The sequence below is a fragment of the Cyanistes caeruleus genome, chromosome 7 (assembly GCF_971803275.1).
Source record: "Cyanistes caeruleus chromosome 7, bCyaCae1.hap1.1, whole genome shotgun sequence".
Taxonomy (NCBI): Eukaryota; Metazoa; Chordata; class Aves; order Passeriformes; family Paridae; genus Cyanistes; species Cyanistes caeruleus.
Window position 1 is genome coordinate 18911192 of NC_141707.1, and position 25515 is coordinate 18936706.

At 36.9% G+C, this 25515-nt stretch overlaps 1 protein-coding gene across 6 annotated transcripts in view; it reads right to left on the reverse strand.

The window, feature by feature from the left end:
• OSBPL6 (oxysterol binding protein like 6) overlaps positions 1-25515 on the reverse strand; it is an 87304-nt gene that overhangs the window by 9827 nt on the left and 51962 nt on the right. For 2 of the 6 annotated variants that reach the window (XM_086896676.1, XM_086896675.1), the window contains exons 3-13: positions 24893-24988; positions 21904-22026; positions 18585-18638; positions 17777-17890; positions 17495-17659; positions 16847-16979; positions 16294-16397; positions 6152-6317; positions 4990-5120; positions 2870-2977; positions 412-549 (exon numbers count right to left, since the gene is read on the reverse strand). In XM_086896676.1, the coding sequence (XP_086752802.1) occupies positions 412-549; positions 2870-2977; positions 4990-5120; positions 6152-6317; positions 16294-16397; positions 16847-16979; positions 17495-17659; positions 17777-17890; positions 18585-18638; positions 21904-22026; positions 24893-24988 (1332 nt within the window). Of the gene's footprint in view, positions 1-411; positions 550-2869; positions 2978-4989; positions 5121-6151; positions 6318-10558; positions 10634-15356; positions 15450-16293; positions 16398-16846; positions 16980-17494; positions 17660-17776; positions 17891-18584; positions 18639-21903; positions 22027-24892; positions 24989-25515 lie in introns of all 6 variants that reach the window. The other 4 variants (XM_086896672.1, XM_086896673.1, XM_086896674.1 and 1 more) reach the window with 4 other exon arrangements.

Below are 25515 nucleotides of genomic sequence, written 5' to 3' on the forward strand. Positions count from 1 at the left end.
TTTTTTTCCAGAAAATATTACCTTTTTGTCTATTTCTCTCGTTACAGAGAATAACTTTATATACATATATAGTAGAAGTTCTTTTAAAGAATTTTTGAAAATCTGAATTTAATTGCACAGTCTAAATTTGACTGCACACTCATCTGTAACTGTCTGTGTCATCCTTAGGTGGAACTGCCATAGCCTAGAAAGAACATGCACTGAACATAAGTTGCTGACACAACTAACTTTTGACTCAGCTTTACCCTTCAGGGAACTCCTGCACCTCTTTATGTGATCTCAGGTTTCTTTATGTATCCTTTATACTTTCTGGTATCTTTCTAATCTAAGTAAAAAAAAATAAAATTCACTAGTGGTGGCACTACCTAGCCCTGTCCAGCAGCACAGCTGCCACATGATGTCACAGCCTACCTCGTTTTCTGACGAGCTGGCAGACAGAAGCACTTCCTGTGCATCAAAGAACTCTGAAACAGATTCAGACATAGACAGCCTGCTTTCATTAGAAACTTGCTGAGACAGTGGCAAACTGACATGAATTTGTTCACCCGTCTGTAAATAAAGCACAGAAAAGTACAAGTATTATTTCTAATATTAAAGAAGGGTAAACACCTGAATAAGATTTCTATGCCAAATACAAACGCAGAGAGTAAAGGCAGGAGTTTTATTTTATATTAGTAGGACTTTGTGTGTACCTAACAGATGAGACTGCGGATGGCAAAATAAATTGCATTTTGAACAGTGAGATACATGTCTTCATTTGAGGCCTGCCCAGCATCTACTGCCGAGTTTCAGCAGTATGGAATTGCAGATCTAGTTCTCTATGCAGAGGATTGATTTTGTAGACAATGGCTGGACTGCGTCAGACAAGTTCAACCATGAACTTCAGATTAAATGACATTTGGAAATAACAAATTACATCACTGGGAGCTAGCTTTGATAAAACTAAAATTTAATTATAAAGCTTTATAAGTTACTTTCCAAATAAATGACCTTGTGAACCAGTTTAGTAACAATGTTTGGAAAGTTTGAATATTTAGGAGAATAGCTATAATATGTATTTTTATGGGCTTTTATTCTATGTTTATACTCCAAATCTCATTTGCATTATGCCATTAACACTGACTCAACACCAGTAAAGGGAATGAACTCTTTATGGTTTATTATAAAGAAATGTAACAGTAAAGTCAAGGATTCACAACTGTGCTGTGTCAATGCCAGTAGTGCAGCAAGTTAAAATAATGGAATATACCCTCCCCTTCCTGCTAGTGATGGGTGGAACACCAGATTTCAGTGTTACTGTGCAGGCTATAACATTAAGAAAAATTAAGATGGTCTCCCTGTACCATTTTACCACAGGATCTGTTGCTGTGGAGGGAAAAAGATCTCAGACTCAATCCCTTAACTTTTACAGCACGTTGCTCCTTGGAGATAATACAGATAAAACTACTGAAGCACTTTTAAACATGGTTAACTCTTCAGATTTCAAAACAATGCCCATTAATCTTAATCCAGAACTCTTGCATATAGTTTTGTTGACATCTTAATTCTGTAGAATTATTTTATACAGTCACCTCAAAATGCACTAACAAAGCATCCCAAAAAGTATAAACAAGCCAAGACGTCAAAACCCATTCCTTTTTCATTAGGACTTATAAGATTGTAGATGGATTGTGATGCTTGATGAATTATAATGAAAACAGAAGCTCATTTTACCATAATCTTTACAGAAAGTGATTAAAATTTGGAGGTTTTGTGTAAACTAGAGGGCCTTGGAAAAATACACACGCTCCTACCTGAAGAAGACCTTCACACAGGCATAGAGACATACAAGATCATAGAGACATACAAAACAAGCAAGATAAGTGAATGTGATGTCTGGAAACTTCTTTGAAAAACTCTTTCAGTCAGGCACACTTCTACCAAGACAATGATGAACAAATGAAAAAGAAACAGCTAACCAACAAAAAATACAGAACAGAAGAGAAGGTCATTGCTCAGAACTTCACTGCAGATTGCTGTGCCGTGGCACCACTTCACTTCTATGTTCTGTTGCTAGCCTCCAACACACTGGATTCTTGGAAAAATTGTTTGGACATTTTCAAAAAGCAAATAAACAGAAACAGTTTTACCTTTCTTGCTTGTTAGAAGAAATAATTAGGAGACAAGACTTTGTTAATTGAAATGGCATATGCAGAGAAAAAAAAAATAGTGGAAATGACGAATCAATAACATTTTTGTAAAATGCAAGCAGAATGGTTGCCAAAGTGACCATACCAATTGTAATATATTATAGCCCACAAATTCAGATTTGTCATGAGGGAAGATCACTGTTATTAATACAAATGTTTGTTAATTTCTTGACTAAGGAAACCAAAACAAAAAAAACCCTACATGTTGTAATAATATTAGTGCAGTACTTGGTTCACGGACTGAACCTTTTGATTTTAACTGTACCTCTCAAGATAGATGTGATAGTAAATGTGAGGCTCTTTAGACACTTGCAAAATCAGGTCATTAAATAATTAATTGTTCTGTTGATTTGGAAAGAAACTAAGATACAGAATTCGTTAGCTACTGTGTGATACATTCAAATACAGTAAAACCTCACTAATTCCCACAGGCAACAATTAATATTCCAAAACTGGAGTCCTTCTCTGTTCCTCTAAGACCAAGCTGAGTTCTTTCATGTCTGACATATGGAAAACAAAACACTGAAGTTTTATCGTAGGTAAGGAAATATAACCTGACTTTTCCTATGAATGAATATTTGCCAATCTGAAAAATTCAATTATTTTTCAGGTGTGTTTCAGCTGTTTAGTGAGAATTAGCAAGGTTTGTACTCTAAATCCATTAAAGGCTAAAGTCTTACCTCATCAGGACTAGGGATAATATTTACACTGACAACCTGATCACAAATAACAGATTCTGAATGTATTCTGTTCAAGCGACTCCTTAGTTCAGCATTCTGGTTGAGAGCCTTAAAATAAAAATTGTACATTTCATTTAAAATTAAAATGTAAACATTGAAGAAAAAAAAAAGAAAATAAAAAGGAAAAAAACAAAGGAAGAAGGAAAAAAGCTTCTTTCCAGCAATTTCCCAAAAAAAAATCACAGAACCTCCTTTCTTTCATTTATAGGGAGAGATCTATTTTGAGATCCTCTCTAACATGACTTCATCTTTGGTTACTTTGCCTTCACTGTTTTTCAGGAGATGGGGGGACAGATGTTCTCCCACAACATAGCACTGGCATTCTACCTGAGTTCTTTAGAGAGCTCTTTGGCAGGTGTACTGGTGGGTTATGTACATTATGGAAATGGGGAGTGAGTGCAGCAACAAAGAGTGAAACTGCAGAACAATACATGGGAACTACCCTCAAAATGTCCAAAGAGGCAATTCTTGGTTTACAGTGATATAGCCCCTTCCAAGTCAAGATTATCAGCACCCAGAAGCTTCAAACAGAAATTTCTTCATTTCCAGTAAAACCAGCATAATTGCTAGTATCATTGTCTACCCACCCACATCAATTTTATAGATTCATCCTTGTACTTATTTCAAACTACTGATCCACTACAGTATCACAAATACCAACAGAATTCAACTGGTGTCTGGTATCTTCTGATTTTTCTCCTATTTTATAGTCCAACCTAGATTATAAATCTGGGTGCATATGTATTATCTGTTATTTGGAAAGACTAGCGTGTGAGATTCTGAAATCCAGAAGTACAATATGCTACATACCTAGAACATGGCTGGTTTAACCTTAATAATCCCCAGCACTGAGGATTATAGGAAAGAACACAGAGACATTTTGTTTCAGCAGGAAAGGATAGTTACAATGGAGTAAGAACCTGCTTCTGTCTCCCCCTAGTGCAGATTGAGGAATAGATTGCATGAATGTACTGAAACAAAGACCAAAGGAAAATAGGTAAGCTTAAACTGTCACTAAACAGTTTAAATTACCCATTTTTGCTTTGTTCTTAAATGGTCTGGACATGTTCATAGTTGACATCCCTCAGAGAGGGAAGGCAATGACTAACAGCAGACTGACAACAGCTTCTTCAAAGGCTCAAACCTGGTCATGAGACTGAACAAACCCAGTCACAGTCAATTTTCCACTTACTGTCCACAGAGACTGTGAGATAATGTGTGACAGCGACTTTAAACTAATGTTGGAGGCCAGGACCAAGAAGAAAACCCGATTCCCTATTTCATGCAAGTTGCTGATACATATCCACAGGTCTTAGATCAGTTTGTGTCAATAACCAGAAATGGTTACCCTATCTCTTGCCCCTAACCCTTTTTTATCACAATGCACAGAAATCAATATGCATAACATGATATACATCTATAGAAAGGTCTGTTTTTAAATGTCTGCTCATACTTCCTGCAGATGCAGTACTCCACATTAATAAAGCAAATGCTTTTATGTTTCCTTGATAGTGAATTTTAAAAATTGAGTTATTCTGAAAACTGAGGACTTATTGTTGCTAATTTCTTCTTCCCCATTAAAGCAAATGATATTTTTTCCTTTAGCTTAAGTGGGAGAGAAGCTGAAGAGTTAACAGGTGTGTGTCTGGAAATCCAATTTACCCATGACTACATTGCAGCCCAGGACTCCTTTTGCATTTAGAGACACGGACATATAAAACATACCTGACAATGTACAGTCGAAATTTAAAACTTAGTTACAAAACCAAGAATACTTCCTTGGCTGTGCTGGAACAGCTCCAAGAAAGACATCTAGCATTTGTACAAAAACATTTGATCCTTTTTCTTTACTTTGGAAAACCATTACAGATACATGCTTGTACAAATTATATCCTTCACCTCCACATGCACTGAGGAGCTATATCATAACAGAATATGCCATAGTTCTGTTTGAGAACCTGGCTTTTTCTTGGCTCCTTTTACCTCAGGAAATGGCAAAATACAAAAGAAGTAGTGCATTGGGCAAGATAGATGTGCTTGAAATCAAATCAAGAACATACCTGAGAGAGGGACTGTCTGAGGTGAGCTATTTGAGCATTGTGGCCTGTAAGATCGTGCTCTGAAACAATCTGCTTAAGCTTCTCCTTCTCTATAGCTATGCTGTTAAAGGCAGACTTCAAAAGAGAATGCACTAAGCAAAAAGAAAAAAACACAACAGGTGTTTACTTGGCTGCAGAAATCACATTGACATCTATTACAATATAACAGAAATAATGACAGAGAGTGAGACTTCCATCCCACAGTAATTTTGGACATTTGAAAATTTCAAATAGACATTTCAAACAAGGATTTGAACTTCAAGTAATCCAAGCCAAATAAAGTACAAACACTTACAGCTTGCGATTGTAATGTGCGTACTGTACGTTCACACATATCTCATCTGAGCATATTCTTGGTGCTGAACATATGGAAAGGTGGAAAAATATTTGGAAAAACTGTGTCATTGGACACAGTCAATAACACAATGTGTTATTCTCTTTCTGGTCTTTATTTATACTTTTTATTTATACTTTTTATTTATACTTTTCGGAGTAACAGACATCAGTTATGCTAGACTTAGTATTGCACTAATAAAGAGGATTACTCGGTCTTTAAACAGGTTTTGAATTTTTTAACATGTCAGTCTCACATTTTTTCTGTGCTTGTTATATAACATCAAACTGATAAGAAAACCTTTTTAAAATGGTATTTTTCAGTTTGTAGGACCATTCACTTACTGGCAATAAAATTGCAATTCAAAAGTACGTTCCTGTAATAAGCTCTTTTTCCATTGATTCCATTGACATAGAAAACTGCACAAAAAGGAACTCACAGCATTATGTGTAGCAGTTATATTCTGAATCATCTTTGGGGAGGAAGAATGCATTTTGTTGATGGGGAAAAAAAAGTTTGCAAATTCAGTCACTTATTTACAGAGCACAAAAAAGCAGTTCAGAAGACTGGGAAAGCAATTTCAGAGTTTACCTATTTCTATATTTATGACATGCATGGAAAATATAAGAAGGATAATACACGCTGCCTTTGTGAAGCCACCTGAACAGATAAAAACTCTTATACAGTATCACCCAATGCAGGTGAAAGCCCTGGCCACAACCAAGTGAAGGCAATAAAGAAACACGACAGAGAAGCATATCACAGGAAAGGCTTGGCATCTCCAGCTACCTTTTTGTGCCATCAAGCAGAACTCTTCTTGAAGCTTCATGTACTCAGTAGAGCACTCCAGAGGGTCAGTCACATGGCTTGGGGGAGCCTGAAAGTCAATGTCTGCACAAAGGTTGGGGTTGGATGAATGCAATCGAACAGGTGACATCGTAGCACTGAAAGGGACCTACAGTGACAAACAGAAGAAATGTTGTATAAGGTGTAACCAAACTTTTGACTCTGTTGAAGGAAAACACAAGTTTCTTCTGAAAAGACTTAGTTCACAATGAGATGAAAATGGCAAGAGTGAACATGTAACTTCTTACTCTCCTAAATCTCAACACAGCTGATGCAGACTTCTCTTGATTTTTTTCACTGAAATAGAAAAAAGAAGGCCTAAACACATAGCTAACAGCTAATGATGGAGTATTTAAATTCTAACATTTACAAAATATGGATGATTTGCTAATGCTTAGAAGATTACTGGAAAACTGAACCATGAGACATGCTCCTTTATATTTGCACATTTGAGAGTAATTGTAGATGAGTCTGTTGTTGCAATACCAACATTTGAAGTATGCAAGTTCCTCCACAAATCTAGAAACAGAATATAATACTATCAGATATATCACTGAAATTTTTCAAAACTACTCGTAAATCTTCAGTTGAAACTCATTGTACTGGCAATTATGAAAAGGAAAGAAGCATACAGTCTTTCTATTTTCTTTTTTAACTAAACAAATAAACAATAAAAACAACAAAATAAAATCAAAACTCCGCCTGGTTTTCATTTGAAATACATGAGTCATAAATAAATGCAGAGAGATACAGTTCAGTAAGATGGAGCAAAGAATTTAGTTTATTATCTTTCAGCTTCTCTTTCTCCTCTGCTTTTCATAATAAAAGTAATAAAGTAATAAAAAAACAGTACATGCAAGACTTTCTGAGTTATATATGTGTGTATCATGTACTGAGCAGTTACCTACATGCTACATATGCACTGTATGGCTACCACTGCTATGTAAGTGATGTGTGTGTGACCACATTTTGTATTTTACTTTAATGTTACCGTTTACACACATTAATATGAAAATCAGGCCAAGAACACAATTTTCAACTGCAAATGCAACAGAAATGCATGCAGAACTACATTTTGTTACTTAAATATTAAGCACTGCTTAATGTATCAAGCACTGTTTAGCACATTAAATCTAATTAATTTCATTAGATTGATCAAATGTGTAAATCAAGAATTGTCACACTGCAGCCCAATGCAATTATTCAAATATTAAAAATGGGGCCGAAATATAAAATGTCTCTTCAAAGGCATGATAAAGAGCAGCAGGTAACATAAAAAGTCATATTACTAAGAATTTTTACCAACAGATGAGTTCTATACTGTCATCAGTGGTTGAACTTAGCACTTTGCTATTTGATTATATCAGGGAATGGTTTTATTAATTCCTTCCTGTAAAAGCTGACATCAATACACAGGTTTAGGTTCTTATTCTCCAATGAAATCCTCAAAATCCTGTTGGATCTATTAATCATGAGCATACTCTGTAAAATATATTTTCCACTCTCTTCTTTCTTGATTTCCAGATATCTATCGTACATTAAATAATAATTCTATGGCACCTATCTAATGTAAGCTTTATTCCTGCTTTCATGTATTTTGACTTCCAGTTATATGAACAAAGTATGTATTTTTCTATTGGACCTCAGTTTAGCTTCATATCAAGAAGAATTTGTTAACAGAAGATGTAGAATGAATTCCTTCTGTTTTACTGGATATTTAACCCTTTATCTTCGTCACAAGTACCAGATTGCCTGTGTCAAGAGCCCAACAACATTAGGTTACTGAACTACTGTGGCTAAACATAGGTGAATTTCAAATTTCTTCTCCAAAACTTTCCCCCTTCTTAAACGGGAGAGCATGTTTCCAGGACTTTCTGACTGGGAGCATGACGAAGCTTCAGCGGGTCCAGGAGGGCAGAGTAGGTATCTACACCGTACCTGTGTGTATGGAGAACATACCCAACCCTCCAGACCATCCAGAAGGCATGAAAGAAGCTGACACCAGCCATCATGCCAGAGCTTGAGGGAGAGTGCCCCCAGCCCCCATGCCTGTGGTGATGGGGGAGGTTCCCCAGACCCACATGGACTGGCAGAGTTGCAGGCAGGATGCCCACACATGCAGGGGGGCTCTTTAGTCACTCTCTGATGAATCAAGCTACTTTATATACATCATTTCTGCCTCAAACCTCAGCTGGCCAGGCTGAAAAGAAATGCTTCTATAATGAGGTTTATTGAAAAAATACTATTTTTGATTATGCCCTAGAAACAGAATTTACATGTCCTACAAATATGTAACACTACTTGCAAGAAATATACATTCACATGACAGAGACAAGTAGCCTCGCTGACTGCTTTAAATGCAAGAACCAAAAATACTGAACCGTTGATTGACATGAACCCTCCTCATATGCATTTTTAAGAAAAGTTTCCAAGTCACTTTCCATAACAGATTAAAAAAACCCACATTAAACACCCATTTTCATTCTCTTGAATAGGCAACAGTCCAGGAAACACTGCCAATATACTTCTCCTCCTCTTTTTTCCTTTCACTGATGTGCTTTCTCTCTGTATTAATGGTGACTTGACCCTGACTTTACTACCTATTCTCTTTTTGATTGTTTTATATTGTTGTTGTTTTGAAGGTTTTTGAAAAAATATTTAGCTTCTTGATCCATCACTCTGGTTTTCTCCATACAGACACTTCTAGACATAACCTCAGATGAACCTTGTCCCAACTTCCTGCTTTACACCAGAGGCGTTAATACCCACTCATCCATCACCTTCTCCAGAATGACGTGCTCATGTAGGAACAGACTGTTCCTGGCCCAGTGGGTTGTAGGAAAACCTCTTTCTGCTGTGCATTTAGCTGATATAATCCTATATCCCTCAGTCTATGCACACAGCTTCACTGTCCGAGAGCAGCAACCATTGTGTGCATGGAAGCCAGGGAGAGCAGGCCATGGCCACCAACACCGCAACAGCCGCAGAGTCATTTTGGTGCCTCTAGCTTTCCTTCCTCCTGCATTTTCTCTGGCTTCTCCAGGATCTCCCTCAGCAGGTCCTCACTTCAGCTGCAGGTAACAACTCAGAAATTCCCTGTTCTCTTCGTGCCTTCCAACACAAGCCCAGCTGCATTTGTCTATTGAAGCACTCCCCAGGTAAGGAGTACAACCCTTGCCAAAGCTGCTTTACTGCTGCTGAGCCTTCTGGTTAGACACTCCCACCAACACTGCTCAGCCCTGTAAACTGGGAATCAGGCAGATTTCTGTGCTAGGCAGGCAGGCAGACGGACAGAGTCAAAACAGCAATCAGTTACAGAGCACTCATTCAGCATCAATTGATTACAGAGGAATAAATTTAGATGAGATAATTTCAAAGCTGGAGAAACACTGATATGTCTCATACTTTTTAAAAGAGCAGAGCCATAACTGAGTTTGTGGTTCAGGTAGCAGGAGCTCAAGGTAGTTAGGCTTAAGCAGAAACTATGTCAGATCTAGGGAATTTTAGCTTCCGCCTGGAACAGCAGACCCTGGACCACTTTAGCCTGGTGAAGACATTCACTGCTTGGGCTAGATAAGGAGCTTGCATTTAAAGCTCACTTCAATCTTTGGCTGCACAGTCTTCCCTATCTAGCCGTTGTACTTATCTGTTGATGGATTAGTACAAATGTCTATATTGGGCCTTCCTAATGAATGCTTTCTTGATAAAGCAGCAGCTGAGGATATCCTTTTGATGGTAATTTAATTTTACAAACAGGACTTCTTCCCACAACTAATTCCCAGCTGTGGTGTTGATTTCTGACAAAGTGTTAGAAATTGTATTTCTGGTGTATTTTCTGACAAAGACTTAGAGAATTAGCAAAACTATATACAGACACTGAGGTAGTAATATGACTTTTTGGGATTATGGAATGCAAACAGAAAGTGCCTCAAACGAAAAGGCTAACCTGATACTACTTATAAAAATATCAGAAAGTTATATAATTCCATGGCTTTTTGTAACAAATCTCCTCAGTTCTATTTTCTTGCTACAACTGTCACATCTTTTAACAGAATTTGATAATTTTTTTTCTATTTTGTATAGTATATCAAAGACTTATTGCGTGCAGGGCCTGAGTCTGTCACTTGCACTTCCATAAAGGAGGAGGGACATGTACCATGTAAACAAGCTCAGACCCACATTGATGAATGCATTTCTGCCGGGCCTGACCACTTCTAACAAACTCAGCTGAAAGGGGGTAGCATGGACACCTCCAAAAAGTGCAAGAAACATTTTCATAAGCTTATTACACAACCGAGTTACACAGCTTCCCATCCTTAGAGCTATCCCTTGATTTTTAAATCCACTCACTGTTGTAGCCACAGCAGCTGCCAGTCTCTGCCGGCGTCGTGTTGTGCTGAACTGGCCCTTCGGTGCCGGCCCTTCCTGACAGTGAATGCAAGAAAAGAAGGAAGTAGAAAAAGAGAAGGGAAGGGGTGATGGGACACAGGAAAATGAAAGGTGATCAGAAAAGGGAGAGGGAGAGTCTTTAAGTGGGTTTCCATTTTGTTAACTCTTATGGCCTACACATGTTGAGGACATATCATGTGCTTTCAGCTGTGCATGCCAGAGACATAAAAAGCTGGATACCTCACTAAAATTATCTCCAGATGAGTTGGACTGCAGTGTACTCACTAAGGCTACAAAAAAAAAAATCCATTAGCATTGCCATTCAGAGTGATAAGGCAATAATGGAATAAGACAACAGAAAGGATGCTACAGCATGCCAGAAAATAAAACAAAAGTCAAACTCCTTCAAGGTCGCTTGACCATCTAGAAGATGAATTCTGAAAGAGATCACTTTGCAATAGTGGAAGTGCATGAACCGTGGTCACTGAAGATGCATGTGTCTCAATGGTAAAGCTTCTCAGTGTATGTGTTATCTAGTGAGTTTTCTTATGTAAACATTCCTGCACGTAGCTCTGGCATTCCCACATCCATCCCTGAGCCTGCTGTATCATTTTCTCCACACACCACTTTTTTGAATTCCACCTGTTTTTCCCCTACATTATTGAATGCTTGGCTTCCAAACCAAGGCAAAAACTCAGATAAAGCAGCACAAATAAAAACTGAGTATTTGAACAACTGCTTCCTTTTCTGCATGTCTAACTTGTGGCCTCATCCTGCTTATTTTGACATTTATTTTACTTGTAAGAAAATTTTTCACCGTACATTAAAGTCAAGCAAGTAACTGTCTAATGCAGAGGAGCTCCACACCTGTCATAACATAATTTTGTTTAATCTTTAATCAAAATGCCATTATTTTGAAGCCATTTCAGATTTTGGAAGACTAGGAAATACACCTTTCTACTTTAAGAAAAAAATTCTCAACTCCTTTATATTTTTATTCCCCTGTATCTTCACATAAGTCACTTCATTATTTTTAGAACTCTAGATCTATATATTTTTCCTTTTCTGCAAGCAGCCTGATGGTCACACAAATAACAATTGCAGGTTGGATACATCGACACCATGCTAAAGAACAGGATATTGTATTTCAATCATTAGCTGAACTGTCTTGCTTCTGTAACATTCCCAGTAGGGTCACTACAGTGGAGAATGGTCAAACACTTCACCCTCTGGCTGATATTAGTAGCATTGCCACTGATAGTTGGAAGGGTTGTCCAAGGATCACAGTAAAAGACTTGTGGTGTAATATTTTACACAATTCTCAGATTAAAATGAGGTGCATAACCTCTGAAATACTGGGAACAAACTCTGTTAAAGCAGAGAACAGATCATATACATAATGTAAAGCTCTTTGTGCTCTACAGAAATATGTCTATCATGTGAATAAGTGTATGGAAGAATATTCTTATTCAAATAATAGGGACAAAACCATGTACACAGAGAAATATGCACAAATTTATATATAAGATTAAGAATGCAGGTATGCATTATTAAAATTGGAATAATGAGCTTTTCAGAACCACACACTCTCCTCACCACAATAGAAAGTGAGGTCATAATCTGAGTTACCATAAAAAGAAATACTTACTTTAGGGAAAAAGTAGTAACTAGTCTAGGTCTGGTTTGTTCTGAGCTGAAAGTGTCAGTAATGCAAGATGATTTTTTAGATTACTCCATAAAACACAGCTCTCTATTACACTATTCCCCTTGTGAATCTTGGAACTTCACAACTTTGAGCTTTTGTGGAAAACCAAAATATCACTGGTTCATTATGTTTTGCAGTAATGTTGGGGGTTTTTCTTCCTTTGAAGCTCTCATGAGAATGATAACTTAGCCTTTTACCCAAAGGGAAATAAATATATAAATGTAAAAAAAACCAAAACACCAACCAACCAAACAAGAAAAACCCCAAAAACAAAACCTACAACTCATTTTTTGTACAAAAGTGTAATTTATAAAATGAATTAATAGAGGTCAACTAACCTGCTGTTGTAGGCCATTTTCATAAGATTTTAAATAGGCTTTTTAAAAACAAAATTAACCTCCCTCATGAAAGTAATCTTTCTTATGAGAAGCAATTCATATATTACCCTTGAGTAAAGGCCTGTAAATTCAGCTGTTAATTCTAAACAACTTGGCAACAGTAAACACCCAAACCTGCAAATGTACAGACACATGCTATGCCCAGTTTTACTTTGGGGAGTAACCCTTCTCTAGTTACAGGGATTAGCTGTGTGAGCAAAGTCAACTGCACCCAAAGTGGCATATTTAAGTGGTAAATATAAATGTCTAGGAAACAAATCAAGCAGCTTTACTTACAAGAAAGAATACATTACACACCTAGCATTCATACTGCAAAAATGTGTTAGCAGGAATCCAAAGAAAGCTATCTCATTAACAAAAGAATGGTAACAAGTATAATAAAATACCTGGATGGGAGAATTCCCTCCTTGCCTCATGTGCAGAGGATACTGAGCTGGCAGAAATCACACACTCATTCCCCATCACTCACAAAACACATACCTTTTTATAAAGCTCCCTAATTTTATGCTCCCCAGAAGGATGTTCTCAACATTGTACTATCAGAACATCTGTGATATAGTTAAAATTAGTACTCCAAATGGAATCAACAGTGAAATTGGTTTAAAGTTAGTTTGTTAATATTAGCATTATCCCCTAAAACTAAGGACATGTATGGAGGTATGAGGAAAGTAACAGATACTAACAGAAATCTTATTAGTACCAAATGTCAACCATTCAATAGCAAATTATGTGTAAGCACCATGAAAACAATGATCACAAATCAGACAAAATGATTCTCAGTAGGAGATATCCTGATAAACAGTTCAGAAAGACTTGAAGCAGTCTTGAAAAAATAAGCAGTAAGGAAGGCCAATGAAGTAGAAGGAATGTCTTAACAGAAGAACAAAATGGGGATTAGCTTAAAGGGCACCTTGGCTTCAGAGGAAATCCACATTTTAGTGGAAAATTAGGAAAAATACAATGAGTCAGTGAGGCCATCTTCCTGCAGAGCACAGCTCTAGCACTCAGGAGACAGGACAGCCCTTGGAGGAATAAACTGAGTCTATCAAATTAGGCAAGATAGTGGAGTAGCCATCAAGTATTCTTTGTCTTTCATATAATTTAGAAAAAAAATATTGTCTCTGTTTCACTTGAAAATAATTTATAAATCAGTCAACAACAACTTAATACTTTATTGTAACAAAATAAGCTTTATATTTACAGCATGAAGCTTGGCAGGAGTTAATGCTGACCTAAGTTAGTTCACTATCAACCCAGAAGCGATAGACTCATGTAGAGCAGTGCCATGCACACAAACTCTCTCAGAGGAACCTGCAAACCAATCCTATCTGAAAGTTTCAGGAGCTGAGACACACTCCTGCCAAACCACAATCAGCAGTTTGAGTCAGGTGCCTGTGATGGAAGCCCAGGCCAGCGTTACTTTGGCAAAGCGTAGGTAACACAGGAACAGCTCATTATTCACTGTCACCAACAATAAATCATCATACACTGACTGCTTCCATCATTTTTGTGGAGGGGGCTTCTCTGAGGTTACTGTGGCATGAAAGAAGAACACGTAGTGGTGACTGACTCTTGGTAGGCACCAGGTACTCGCATGCATTTTCCTGATATTTTAATTTCCCTGTTTTATTCAGCACCAGGGAAAAACTGTGATCCTTCAATTTCAGATAGTAGAACATGACATCAATCACAAAAATTCCTTTGTTAATAAACCTTTTTAATCCCAACAGATGCTTCACTGTTCTACCTACTGTGATTTTCAAAGTATAATAGGTAAAAAGAAAAATCGACTGCGAGCTGCAATGAGAAAGCTGATGCAACTATGGCTTTTTCCTTCCTTAAGATTATTGATCTTAATTGAAAACCCCTTAATGTGCCTATTGGGGGATGTTTTCAAAGTTTTTACTAATTTCAAGATATTTGAATGGATTAAAAGTTGCTGACATTTATTTACTCAGTAGCAGACATCACAGTGGTGATTGTTAGCTCCCAAAGCCAGTTAATAGTCTTCATTATCAGTTGCTTAGTAATAAAAAAGATCAGCTTTTGGATCAAACCTCAGAATACACAACTGCTTCCAACAAAGCACAAGGCAGCAATACATGCACATCATGCTAATTTCTGTGTTTTCAGTTCTAGGATGGAGTAAATTCTTCCTTCACATAATTTATTTTATGGTTATTTTATTTGCTCCCATATTAGCCTTTTCCATAACAGAAGGCTTGTGAAAGTACTTATAATTGGCAATATTCCAAGTATAGGTCTTGACAAGACCTATAAGACAACTGGTGTGTTTACTATTTCATTCTGCTTTTAATCTGATGTCACTTGTTCAACATTCCTCCTTTGCAACTTTGATATGGAATAGCAGTATCCCCATATGGTGTATGTATACTGAGTTTTAAATACCTGAAATGACTAATATTCAGATCCCCCTCCTTTCTCTAGATGGCAATGTTTTCATATGAATTATAATAAAATCAGTACTTTTCTCACTATCTTCTCTAGGTTTTGAACAACAAACTGAGATTTAATTTACCTCATCAGAAACAGGAAAGACAGCACATTGACTTCCTACTTTTAGCTAATATATCATTTCATGCTTAGAATTTAATCTAGAAGTACAGTGAAAAGTAAAACATAGTGCATTCAGTACCTGAAGTTGAATTTTTGCATCTTTGCTGACACTTTTTGTTCTCCATCGTCTCGTGACCCGCTTGTCTTTCTTTGAAATATCTACACAGTTAGCCTACATTACACAAATAGTTAAAAGCAACAAAGTGCTATTAAGTTGACACAAGCAACACAGACAATACAGCAAGTTAGTCAAGAATTGTAGCATTAGACAGGTACAAATTAGAAAGTAAGGAGAAGAACGCTGCTGCTGGGGACCCGAAATTGGAGCAGTGATCAGCTGTAGCTACCCATACACTTTTATAAACACCTGGTACAGTTGGCTCCTTTAGCTAAACTACTGGCACCCTTTCTTTTCATGGGTGTGTAGTATTTAGGAAGCTACCTTGAAATCCTCGTGGATTTCTGTTGTGGTATTACTCAGATATTTGTATGGACAAGAAGATTCAGTGAAAGTGGAAGAAAGTATTTATGACTTAGGATCTGCCATTGCTTTCTGGTAAGAGGAACACTCACCCTGAACTGGGTAACAGTCCAAAACTTGGGACCTTTGAACTATGCCCCCTTTTCTAGAGCATGCAACTTCATCTTTGAAGGTCTTTGGGTGTCCAATCCTTAAAAAACTTAAATTGTTATCTCACTCAACAAAAACTCCTTAAATACAATTTCAATTTATACATGTGTTATATTGTAACAGTCCTCAGTTTTGTTTTGCAAATAACTTAATAATTTGATTTATCCTATTTAACTCAAACACTAAATACATCATAATTACTTGTCTACACAGGAACAGAAACAGTATTACACAAGATTAAAATAAACATAAAAGATAAACATTTCATCCAAGATTAACTATTATTTCAGAAAAACATTTTGAGTTAACAGACATCACCTCTGTATTTCCCTTAACAGAAAGAACAAATATTTCAGTGTAATGATTTATGTTCAGACATATTTACCTGCATGTCTGTGAAATTTGGTGCTGACTGAGTTCTCTGTAGTATTTCTAAATTTTGAAGAAGCTTACTGAGTTCCACAAGGTTAGACTGACAATGAGCAAGATCTAACAGATATAAAATAAGAATATATTAGGTGTTTCAATTCAGACTTTTTATTGCCATGGTGTCCATTGTTAGAACTTAATTGCATTATAAAAGTTAAGTGTCCAAATCCCTTGTAGTAAGGCATCCAAGTGAAAGTTTTATTTTCAGGGATATTGGACACTTTTTATTTCTATAGGAGTCAGCAACAGCTCTGGACCTCAAAAAGTGATCATATTTGAACAATGACATCCATTAAAATAACACAGATTATTGTGATAAATTTAAAAAGCAACAACTCAGAACTCATAGAGAGCAAAGTTCCCACCACCAGGTAAAAGTTTTTCATTACCTGAAGAGCTACTACATGTTCATGTAATGATGTAACTTAACCACTTTACTGACAGGACACTTTTGTATATCAACAAGTGGTTTTGCTGAAAGAACAAGGCATGAAAAGATAAAGTCTAACCTTCTGCACATCTGTCCATCTCTTCAGAGTCCTGCAGCCAAGCTGCTACTTTACTCTGACCAGTAGTGCAGGTGACAGGAAGGCTGTTACTGCAAGGTATAGGAGGCTGCCAGGGGAAGTTATTTTGCTGCACCTAAAGCATAATAAAATGCTTATATTTACTGTGGCTTATATTGCCTTGTCAGTGTAATAACTATACTACGTCAGAATAGAAACCAAATTATGCACTGTGTTTTCAATGAAATCTGTGATTCATCTCCAAAGTTCCAAAAAACACAAATTTTTTGGAATAGCACATTGGAGAATCAAACCGAGAACCTCACAAGTGGAGTGTGCTAGGTACCAGTTAGGAAAGCTGCTGTTTAAGAGGAAGAACATAATCAGCAGAGACAGATTTATACCTGATGACAAAGGCTAGTGCAAATTGTATGGGTGGTGAACACTTTGCAAGATCTGTACAGCAGCCCATTTCAGTGAAGTAAGGCTAAATTAGACAGTATTTCAGCTGATTTCAGCTGCACACCCTTGCAGCTTTTTGCTGGCCATCAGTTCCCACAATGGATGTTCCTGTCCTATTTGCACTACAAGAAGAGCCCACTGAAACTACCCACAAGCAAGCCATGAGTTTCCAACCCAAGAACTGCACACCTTTCCATCCGACACATTGGCAGCTGGTGAAGACTCTGTAGTAGATGCTGAGGGGAATATATGGAAGCTGGCATCCCTGGGAGATCTCACAATCTCATTCTGACGGTACAATCGGTGGTGCCGTAACTTTGAAACCCATGCATCAAATGAATCCTGGGATTTCACCTGGAGAAAAATTTGCTATCAAGAAAGCATCCAAGACAATATTTTTCTGCACAATCTTTTCAATTTCATTTGTTTCTACTGAGGATGGAAAATAAAGTATGTATTTTCACTTCTTACCTTTAGGTGATAGATGTGTTCTTCTGTGTCAAGATCTATTCTACGAGCCTTTTTTTTTATAGACATGACTGATAAACCAACATCAATGCTCCCATGGACCTTTCCTTTCTGTATCTAAAATCAAAAAATCAAGGTGCAGCTTTAGAAGTATCATGCACTTTTCCAATATATTTAACAGAAAAATATCTGGTACTGAAATAGTTTCCCATTTTATAAATATTTTAGCAAAAAGCCATCTTAGAAAATAAAGCTGCACTGAGACAAACCACTCAACCACTTATTATTCTTATAGTCAGATAAAAGTATCTCACAAGAAGTGCTGGTACAAAGCCAGCTCCAAAGTTTGGGTCTGTAAAGTGGTTCACACCAGTGCACAGGTACAGGTAAGTGAGAAGCAGAGAAAATTAGACAGTACTTGACATCCTGCCACTACAACTTGGTAGTTATTGATATCTGATCTGACTAATTTATTGCTACCTTTTACATCTCTAGAGAACATAGTTATCAATTCTTTGTCATATCCAGAGCTGAATATATATATATCCAGAGCTATATCAGCCAGAGCTGACATAAAAATTGGAGAAGAAAAATACGTGATCAGTTTAATCTCTCTCACAGCTTCATTCAAAAACTTATATTTCCAAAGAAGTAAAAAATGTAGAATCCTTGAAGACATAACCAAAATCTTACATGCTTTCTCTTTAAATCCATAAACAACTTTCATGGGTGTACTATCATAAATATGCCTAGAGTGAGTATGAGCAGACTGAACTTCATTAAAAGTTTTAAAGTCTTCAACTCTACTTACATCAATTGGTGACTTTGAATATTTCAACATTCCATTATCCAGGACAAAAAACCTCTGAAATTATAAGAAAAAATCCAACAACATTCTTTCTTAATGAGCAGATGCAATTTAAACTGTGTACAACACTTCATCTGGAAAAGGATTACCCTGTAGCAATTAAGGAATGTTTCGGAGTTGGAAGGCAAGGATAAGTACAGTATTAATTTTCTTGCTTGTTTTTTGACAACAATTATCTTCTAAACAGAAGAACCTAGATTCTCTTTTTTCAGCATTATGTTCGAGGTTTATCTTAACAAACTTTGAAAATGAAAGGTATTATTTTTTCAATTTTCCAGGCAATGTAATAAAGTCTGTGAGAAAGAGTTAATTAAATCTCTTTCTTCATTTTTTTTCCTGTTTTTCTTCCCACAAAAGCTGGTTACATTCAAATTAACAACCTACCTTCCTTATCCAGGAAGTGAGCAGTTTTTCTTAGTGCAAAATCTGAATCTCAAAAGGAAGACCTTCTGAGACACCCTGGTCTACCATCCAAAACTTTGGGCCTTATGGCAGACCTCTATTTGGTGAAGTACAGATGAGATTGTAACTCATGCTGAAGGCACTTTTTCTAGTGTTAACCTAGGTAATACAGTACCAGAACAAACATGACAGCTTACCAAACATCCCCAGGTCACGGGAGGGCTGATGTTTTGGGTGTTAGTGATACAGGGTGGCCCTCTGCATCTTCACTGACAGGGCTACCAGGACTGGCCTGTGCTGGTGTTACTGCTACACCTTCAATTTGCTGAGCAGTTCTGACTTAGAGCAGAGAGCAGAATCCCCTATTCACACTGTATTTATCCTTCAATTAAAGGTGCCCTAGCTTGTCTGTACCAGATCACTCAAGCTGCTTTGCAGTCAAGTTAATGCAGACTTTGGCACACAGCATAAAGATAAAGCCTAGCAGCAAACTGGACTTGAAATGACATTCACTAACTTGTATTTATCATCACTAACTTTAAAAACATGCAAAGTAATAGCAAATAATTCCTAATTTCAGAGTGTAACCTGAAGCATTAATCTATGCCAAAATCCCAGTACACAGCAAAATACTTTGCTTGATTCTCACAGCTGTTGTGACATGGGAAGGACGGACAATGGTTTCCTTAGGTAAACCTACTAAATTAACACTCTAATTTAAAACTTTGATTTAACCTTTTATTTAACATTTAACAATGAGCAGGGCCAGTAGTTAGACAGCAGAAAATCCCCCTCAAAGATAGTTCTAGAAATTATGTCAGTCATAGAACAGATGGTACCAGTGTCTCACAGGGCAGAAAAACAGTACTTTTATCTATCCCAGCTGAAACCAGCACACCTGGAGATAAAATTTCTTTAATAAGATGCCAAAACAACAGGAACATTTTGGGAGTTTATTTTGCATAGGTATGGTCACTAAGACACTTCACAACAACATGATGTTCATGTCATATTGCTCTGTCTCTCTAAGCTGCATACACAAAAGAAAATTATCTTTCATCATTTCATTCCAAAGCACACTGCACTTCAGAGAATGATAAGTTCACCAAGTTGCATACATTGTACCTGGTAAGCTGCTAAAGAACATTCAGGACTGTCAGAATATGACACGACATGTTCAATAGACAAAAGATGCTATATATGGCTTTGCTAGCAGAACACTAACACAGCACATGCTACAATTGGTGTCTCTGAAGTTCCTCACTGGACTCTCAGCACAGAGTATTGTTATGGAAATTAAAAGATATCCAGGCCAACATTGGAAAAGAAACCACAACTTATTAACAAACCCAAAGTTTCAAAATGTAAGTTCAACATAGTTGCCAAGGTGAAATGTAAGGCACAGTAGAGAGGGATGCTAAAATGTGAAGTTCTTAATCACAGTAAAAATTATCTACACAGGCAACTGCTCTAAATTAATCTAGATCATCAGGAGTGATTGCCTTTACAGAACTGTGAAAGTTGGACTCATTTTCCTCTCCTATAAATTAGTTCCTTACTAAAACGTACACTTGGCCAAATAGCAACACATTAATAGAATTTATTTTAAAAGTGTGTGAACAGTAGTTTATTCCCTAAATTCTTATGTAACTCATTAATTGATTTTTTTTGAAGGGTCAGACTGATTTGTTGGGCATGGGGGATCGATGTGCTTTTTCATATTTCAGCTACATCAGTTTGCAATCCATTAATCTGTCTAGACTGAATTCAAGTAGTGCCTAAGTATCAGGCTGCTGAAACTATGAACTCTAGTCAAGTAAAACAAAGCTAAAACATCTAATGTAGATAACCATGCAGAAAAAAAGGGTAGCAGGCTTATGTCTAGTAGTACAACACCCAGAAAGAAGAGAGAAATTGGGAAAAAAGCTGTAATTTATACAAGTATGGACTGCATTTGGACTCAGACCTAAGTCCCACAGCGTTTAGCAAGAAAAAGAGCAAACTTAGTGCTTTCCCAGAAAAAAACACCACATATAGCAAATGATTTCACTATAGTTTGTAGTAAAATGCATTCTGCCCCAGAAAATTATTCTACTATAATTATACTACTTTCCTTTTTGTACCCTCAGGAACAAAAATATGAGTGAGCATCAATACCACGCATCTTGTTGCTAAAAAAGGGGGTGGGAAATGCAATTATTGTGGTATGAAATAGAGTTTATGAACACCAAATGTAACACAGAATCCTGCATGGAGATATGTGTCCAAATTAGCTAAACAGAATCATGAGGTTTGGGGTTGAGTTTTGTGGTGTTTGAGGGTTTTTCTAAATAGAAATCTCTTATAACAAAAATGCATAGTCCCACTGCATGCTCACAATGAAGAGTCCAATCAAGAAGAGAAACAAAATTCAAGGACAAAGTTGAACAAATCTGCTCAGCCAGCAGACCTGGAGAGGAATGCTCTCCTGTACAAACACCTGGGATACATGGAACAGTCCCTCAGCCCTCCTCTGCTGTGTAACTTCAATGTAAACTCAGTGCAACCTTGGAGTACACAGCAACACTTCGATATAATACATTGGAAAGAACAAAAGGGGTACTGATTAAACCTCTTAAAACACAAGGCATCTGCAGCGTTATTTACAAATCTAATCTGGACTTAGAATACAACTTTAGGCAGCAGGGACTGTGATTTGAGAGCCATGAACTGTGTCTCCAAATTCTCTACACAGGTGGAAGAAAGTGACATACACCAAAATTGTTGCTATTTATTTGACATCCTAATTTTGTCTAGACAATAAAAATCCCACTTCATCAAATAAGGTGATAACATTCTGCCTTGGTTTTGAGACATTTACCTTGTGCCAACCTTTTAATGGCCATTTTCTCTTTTTCAGCATGAAACCTTCATGTTTGTCTGGCTTCTGGACATTGGTCTGGCCTATTTTCAGACCCTCTATGATTTCCCAGCTGTCAGGTTCCTGGTGAAAAAGCATGAAGATACATTGATTAATTAATTTTGTACACACATGGTGAAAAATTGCACTTAAGAGTGGTGCAAATTCTTCAATGCAATACAACAAGGAGAAGACAGGCTTTTAAATCAACCTATTTAGGTACCAAATTACATGGTCACTATATGTCTAGCTATATCTCGTTTAAAACTACCAAATACAAACATTTTCAGATTTCTAACCCTTACCTTAAGGTGCATAGCAAGAGTGCCTTTTGTGATATTTCTTAATCACAAAGAAATTTAAATTTTCTCATCTTTAAGGTACAAGTTACATTGGTTTTGGATGCCCCAGTTTTTCCTCCAAATCAGAAAAACTAGCAGATGTTGCTTTATTGTTGATTTTGAGTGTAGCTAGTGATAATCTTCAAAGGCATTTTATGATAGTTTCACTTGCTAATTGAGCCTTCAGAAATCTGCAAAAGGATTTTCTTTTTATTTTCCTGCATTCATTTTCACTGTATTATGAGAAATTTATAGGAAAGCTAACTAATTTTCTCCCTAGAGAAAAACACAGAAACAGTATCATTTGAGATACAACCCGTTGTATGCCTTTCCTGGAGCCAATTAAAGCATATTTCTAAAGCATATTTCTGGTACACACCACTTCTTTTGCACAGTGACTGGTGCAGCTCAAGCCAGATTTACAATGTAACACAGTGAACAGGTAAAGAACAATATTTTTAAAGAGAAAAGGATGGAGTTGTATTTTCTTTTAGAGTATATTTCTATCCTCTTGCTACTACATTAATCAAAAGAATTCTGCGCCAGTTTAAAAATCTCTTACTGCCAGCTTCCTCAGACTATGTTTTACTAATTATACCTTACAAAGCTGTAAACTTGCATTTTCTCAGCTGATCTGTCATAACTCCTAGCAATGTTATGAAAAGTTAACAAGAGAGGAAGGAGGTCATGCAGCATCAAACACTCAAAGGAGAAAAAAAAAAATTGTCTCCAGATTTCCGAAACAACCGTTCAGAGCCAAGAGCTGTCAGTTTTTCATGACACCTCCAAATAAATTACACAGCTCTGATAACATCAACATTACTATTAGGAAAATATAGTTGCAAAAGTAACAGCAAATTTCAAAACTACAGTTTTCGGTAAGATCTCGGTATTTTGAGAAGGGCGAAAAGCTCTGCCCCAAATACTAAATACTGCAGTAAATTTTAATAGAAATCTTTATTCAGCTTAGTTTCCCCTGAATAACCATAAACTAACTATCCCATTGTATGTAAATCTACTTGAAATGCACCTTTTTTTAGCTTCAATGTTCTATTTCCATTCTATAGAGGAAAGAACATAAGTATTATTTTCTCCCTACAAGGAAGTATTGGCACTTGAGGGGGACAAATTAAACTCTAACTCCCCTGGGGTGAGCAGAGAGTCTCTGCATCTCTGCCAACTGATTCTTCACCATATTGATTTCTCCTTTAGATCATCAGCTGCGGGCATAAGTCTTTTATCTACTAGATAACATCAGTATTGATTAATTCTCAACTAGAAATCACACAATGTCATATAGCTATTCATTTAGACAAAAGGCCAGACACAGAGGGACAAAATGAGCAATTATTCAGTGCAGTGTGGATACTTGTCTCCTGCTGCATCAGTGCTACAAGCTGTCCTTAAAACCCTCCTATAAATCCTCACTGTGCCTCATCCCACAGTTTTGGTGTGTTGAGATACATGCAATGCGAGGGCCATTATGAAGGAGAGACAAAAATGGGGAAAAAACAAACTGAAAGTGATACACTTGAAGAGTCCTCACCCAGGGCCAGTTCTCAGTTAGAGCAGCAGTACTTTAGGACTTCAGAGTTTCCTCAGGGATTACATGAGAAGGAGCCCTGTGCAAAGCAGCACGACTGAGGGAACACAGTCACAGCTTCCAGTCCCTGGCTCTGAACATGCCCCTTGTATGGCGATTAAGGGAGCCACTACCAACTGCTTTCTCAACTTTTGACCGCAAAATATTTATTTTTCCAAATAAAAAATAATAAACCATTTCATTTTCCCTGGATGAACAAAATATTTCCTTTCAAAATTGTTTTATCAGGTCTGTTTCAGAACTTACAGATATTTAATTCCAGATTTTTCTTTTCCACCAAATATTCCATCACAGCACCCTCACCTTTTCAGTAACAATCTTACTTTTGCATATGAAGTATCTTAAAATGAAGCTTTCTTTATGTGGAACTAGACTTGTTTGAAATTACTTACTGCAAAATTGAGCAATTTACCCAGAGAGAAGTTGACTTCAAAACACCACAGACAAGGCTTTACCTTTTACGAGAGTGATGTCACCCCTGCAGTTGCATCCTTTTCTCTCCTTTAGGAAAGAAAGTCTCAGCAAGAGCTTTGAAATTTCAAACTATGCTCAAGGGATGTTATTAGGATGTATTTTTAAAACTAATATTTATTGGCAGCAATTTGAGATTTTGATGTGACTTGCTCTACCTTAATAAGAGGACTGAACTGGGAAATTTCTCAGTCATAGAATCATATAATATCCTGAGTTGGAGGGGTCCCACAAGGATCATCAAAGTCCCTTCTAGCCCCATATTCTGAGAAAATAAAATTTGTTTCTGGGGCCTTCCATGTGAAAAAAAACAAAACCAAATCAAACCAATCCTTAATTTTGTTACTATAACATCTACTAATAAAGATTACTGGCTCTTCTTACACCTCAGTTATAGAACAATAAGCTCCAGGGCAGACTCACAATATACTCAGTGGTAGAATCATACAAAACACTGTCCCTGAAGTGTCAGTCAAACTATTTTGTAACTCTAGAGGGAAACACTGCCCAGACTCCATCCCAGGCTTTTGCTTACCTTGGATAGAGAGAGATGATCACTTTCAAGGAACTGCTTGCTTAAAGAAGGGTCTGTGCTTCCTGAAGAAGCCTTTCGTTCCAAAATATGAACACTCTAAAAAAATAATTAAAGACAACATCATGGCTCAAAACACAAAACACCACCCACCCATGACTTGAATGAACAAATGGTTTGCCTTCAGAAGCAATATACTTTTCCTTTTTTATTCCTGGGTTTTTAATTTCTTTAGTTTAACCTAGAAATGACGTTGAACAAAAAAAGAGCTAGGAAAAACAAGTAATCCAGCTCTTACATCTACAGAGATTCTAAGTGCTCCTAACCAGACTTATCATGTTTTCTGTTAATATACAAGACACTGAGTGCACATACTGTGCAGTCACCACTGCCCTACATTCACTTCACATAAGATACTACTGCCTCTAAAATATTCATTATCACACCTTAGCATTTTGTTATTGGCTTCTCAGCTGAGATCAAGTCACGCACTACAGGAATGCTTTTAAATAGATTACAGGTATTAACAAGATCAGTTACTGTGTCTCAGCTGATGGGCTTGCTGGTGAACATTCATGGAACACCGTGATCTTAAAACACTGCAGCTGTTTTTACATATGACAATA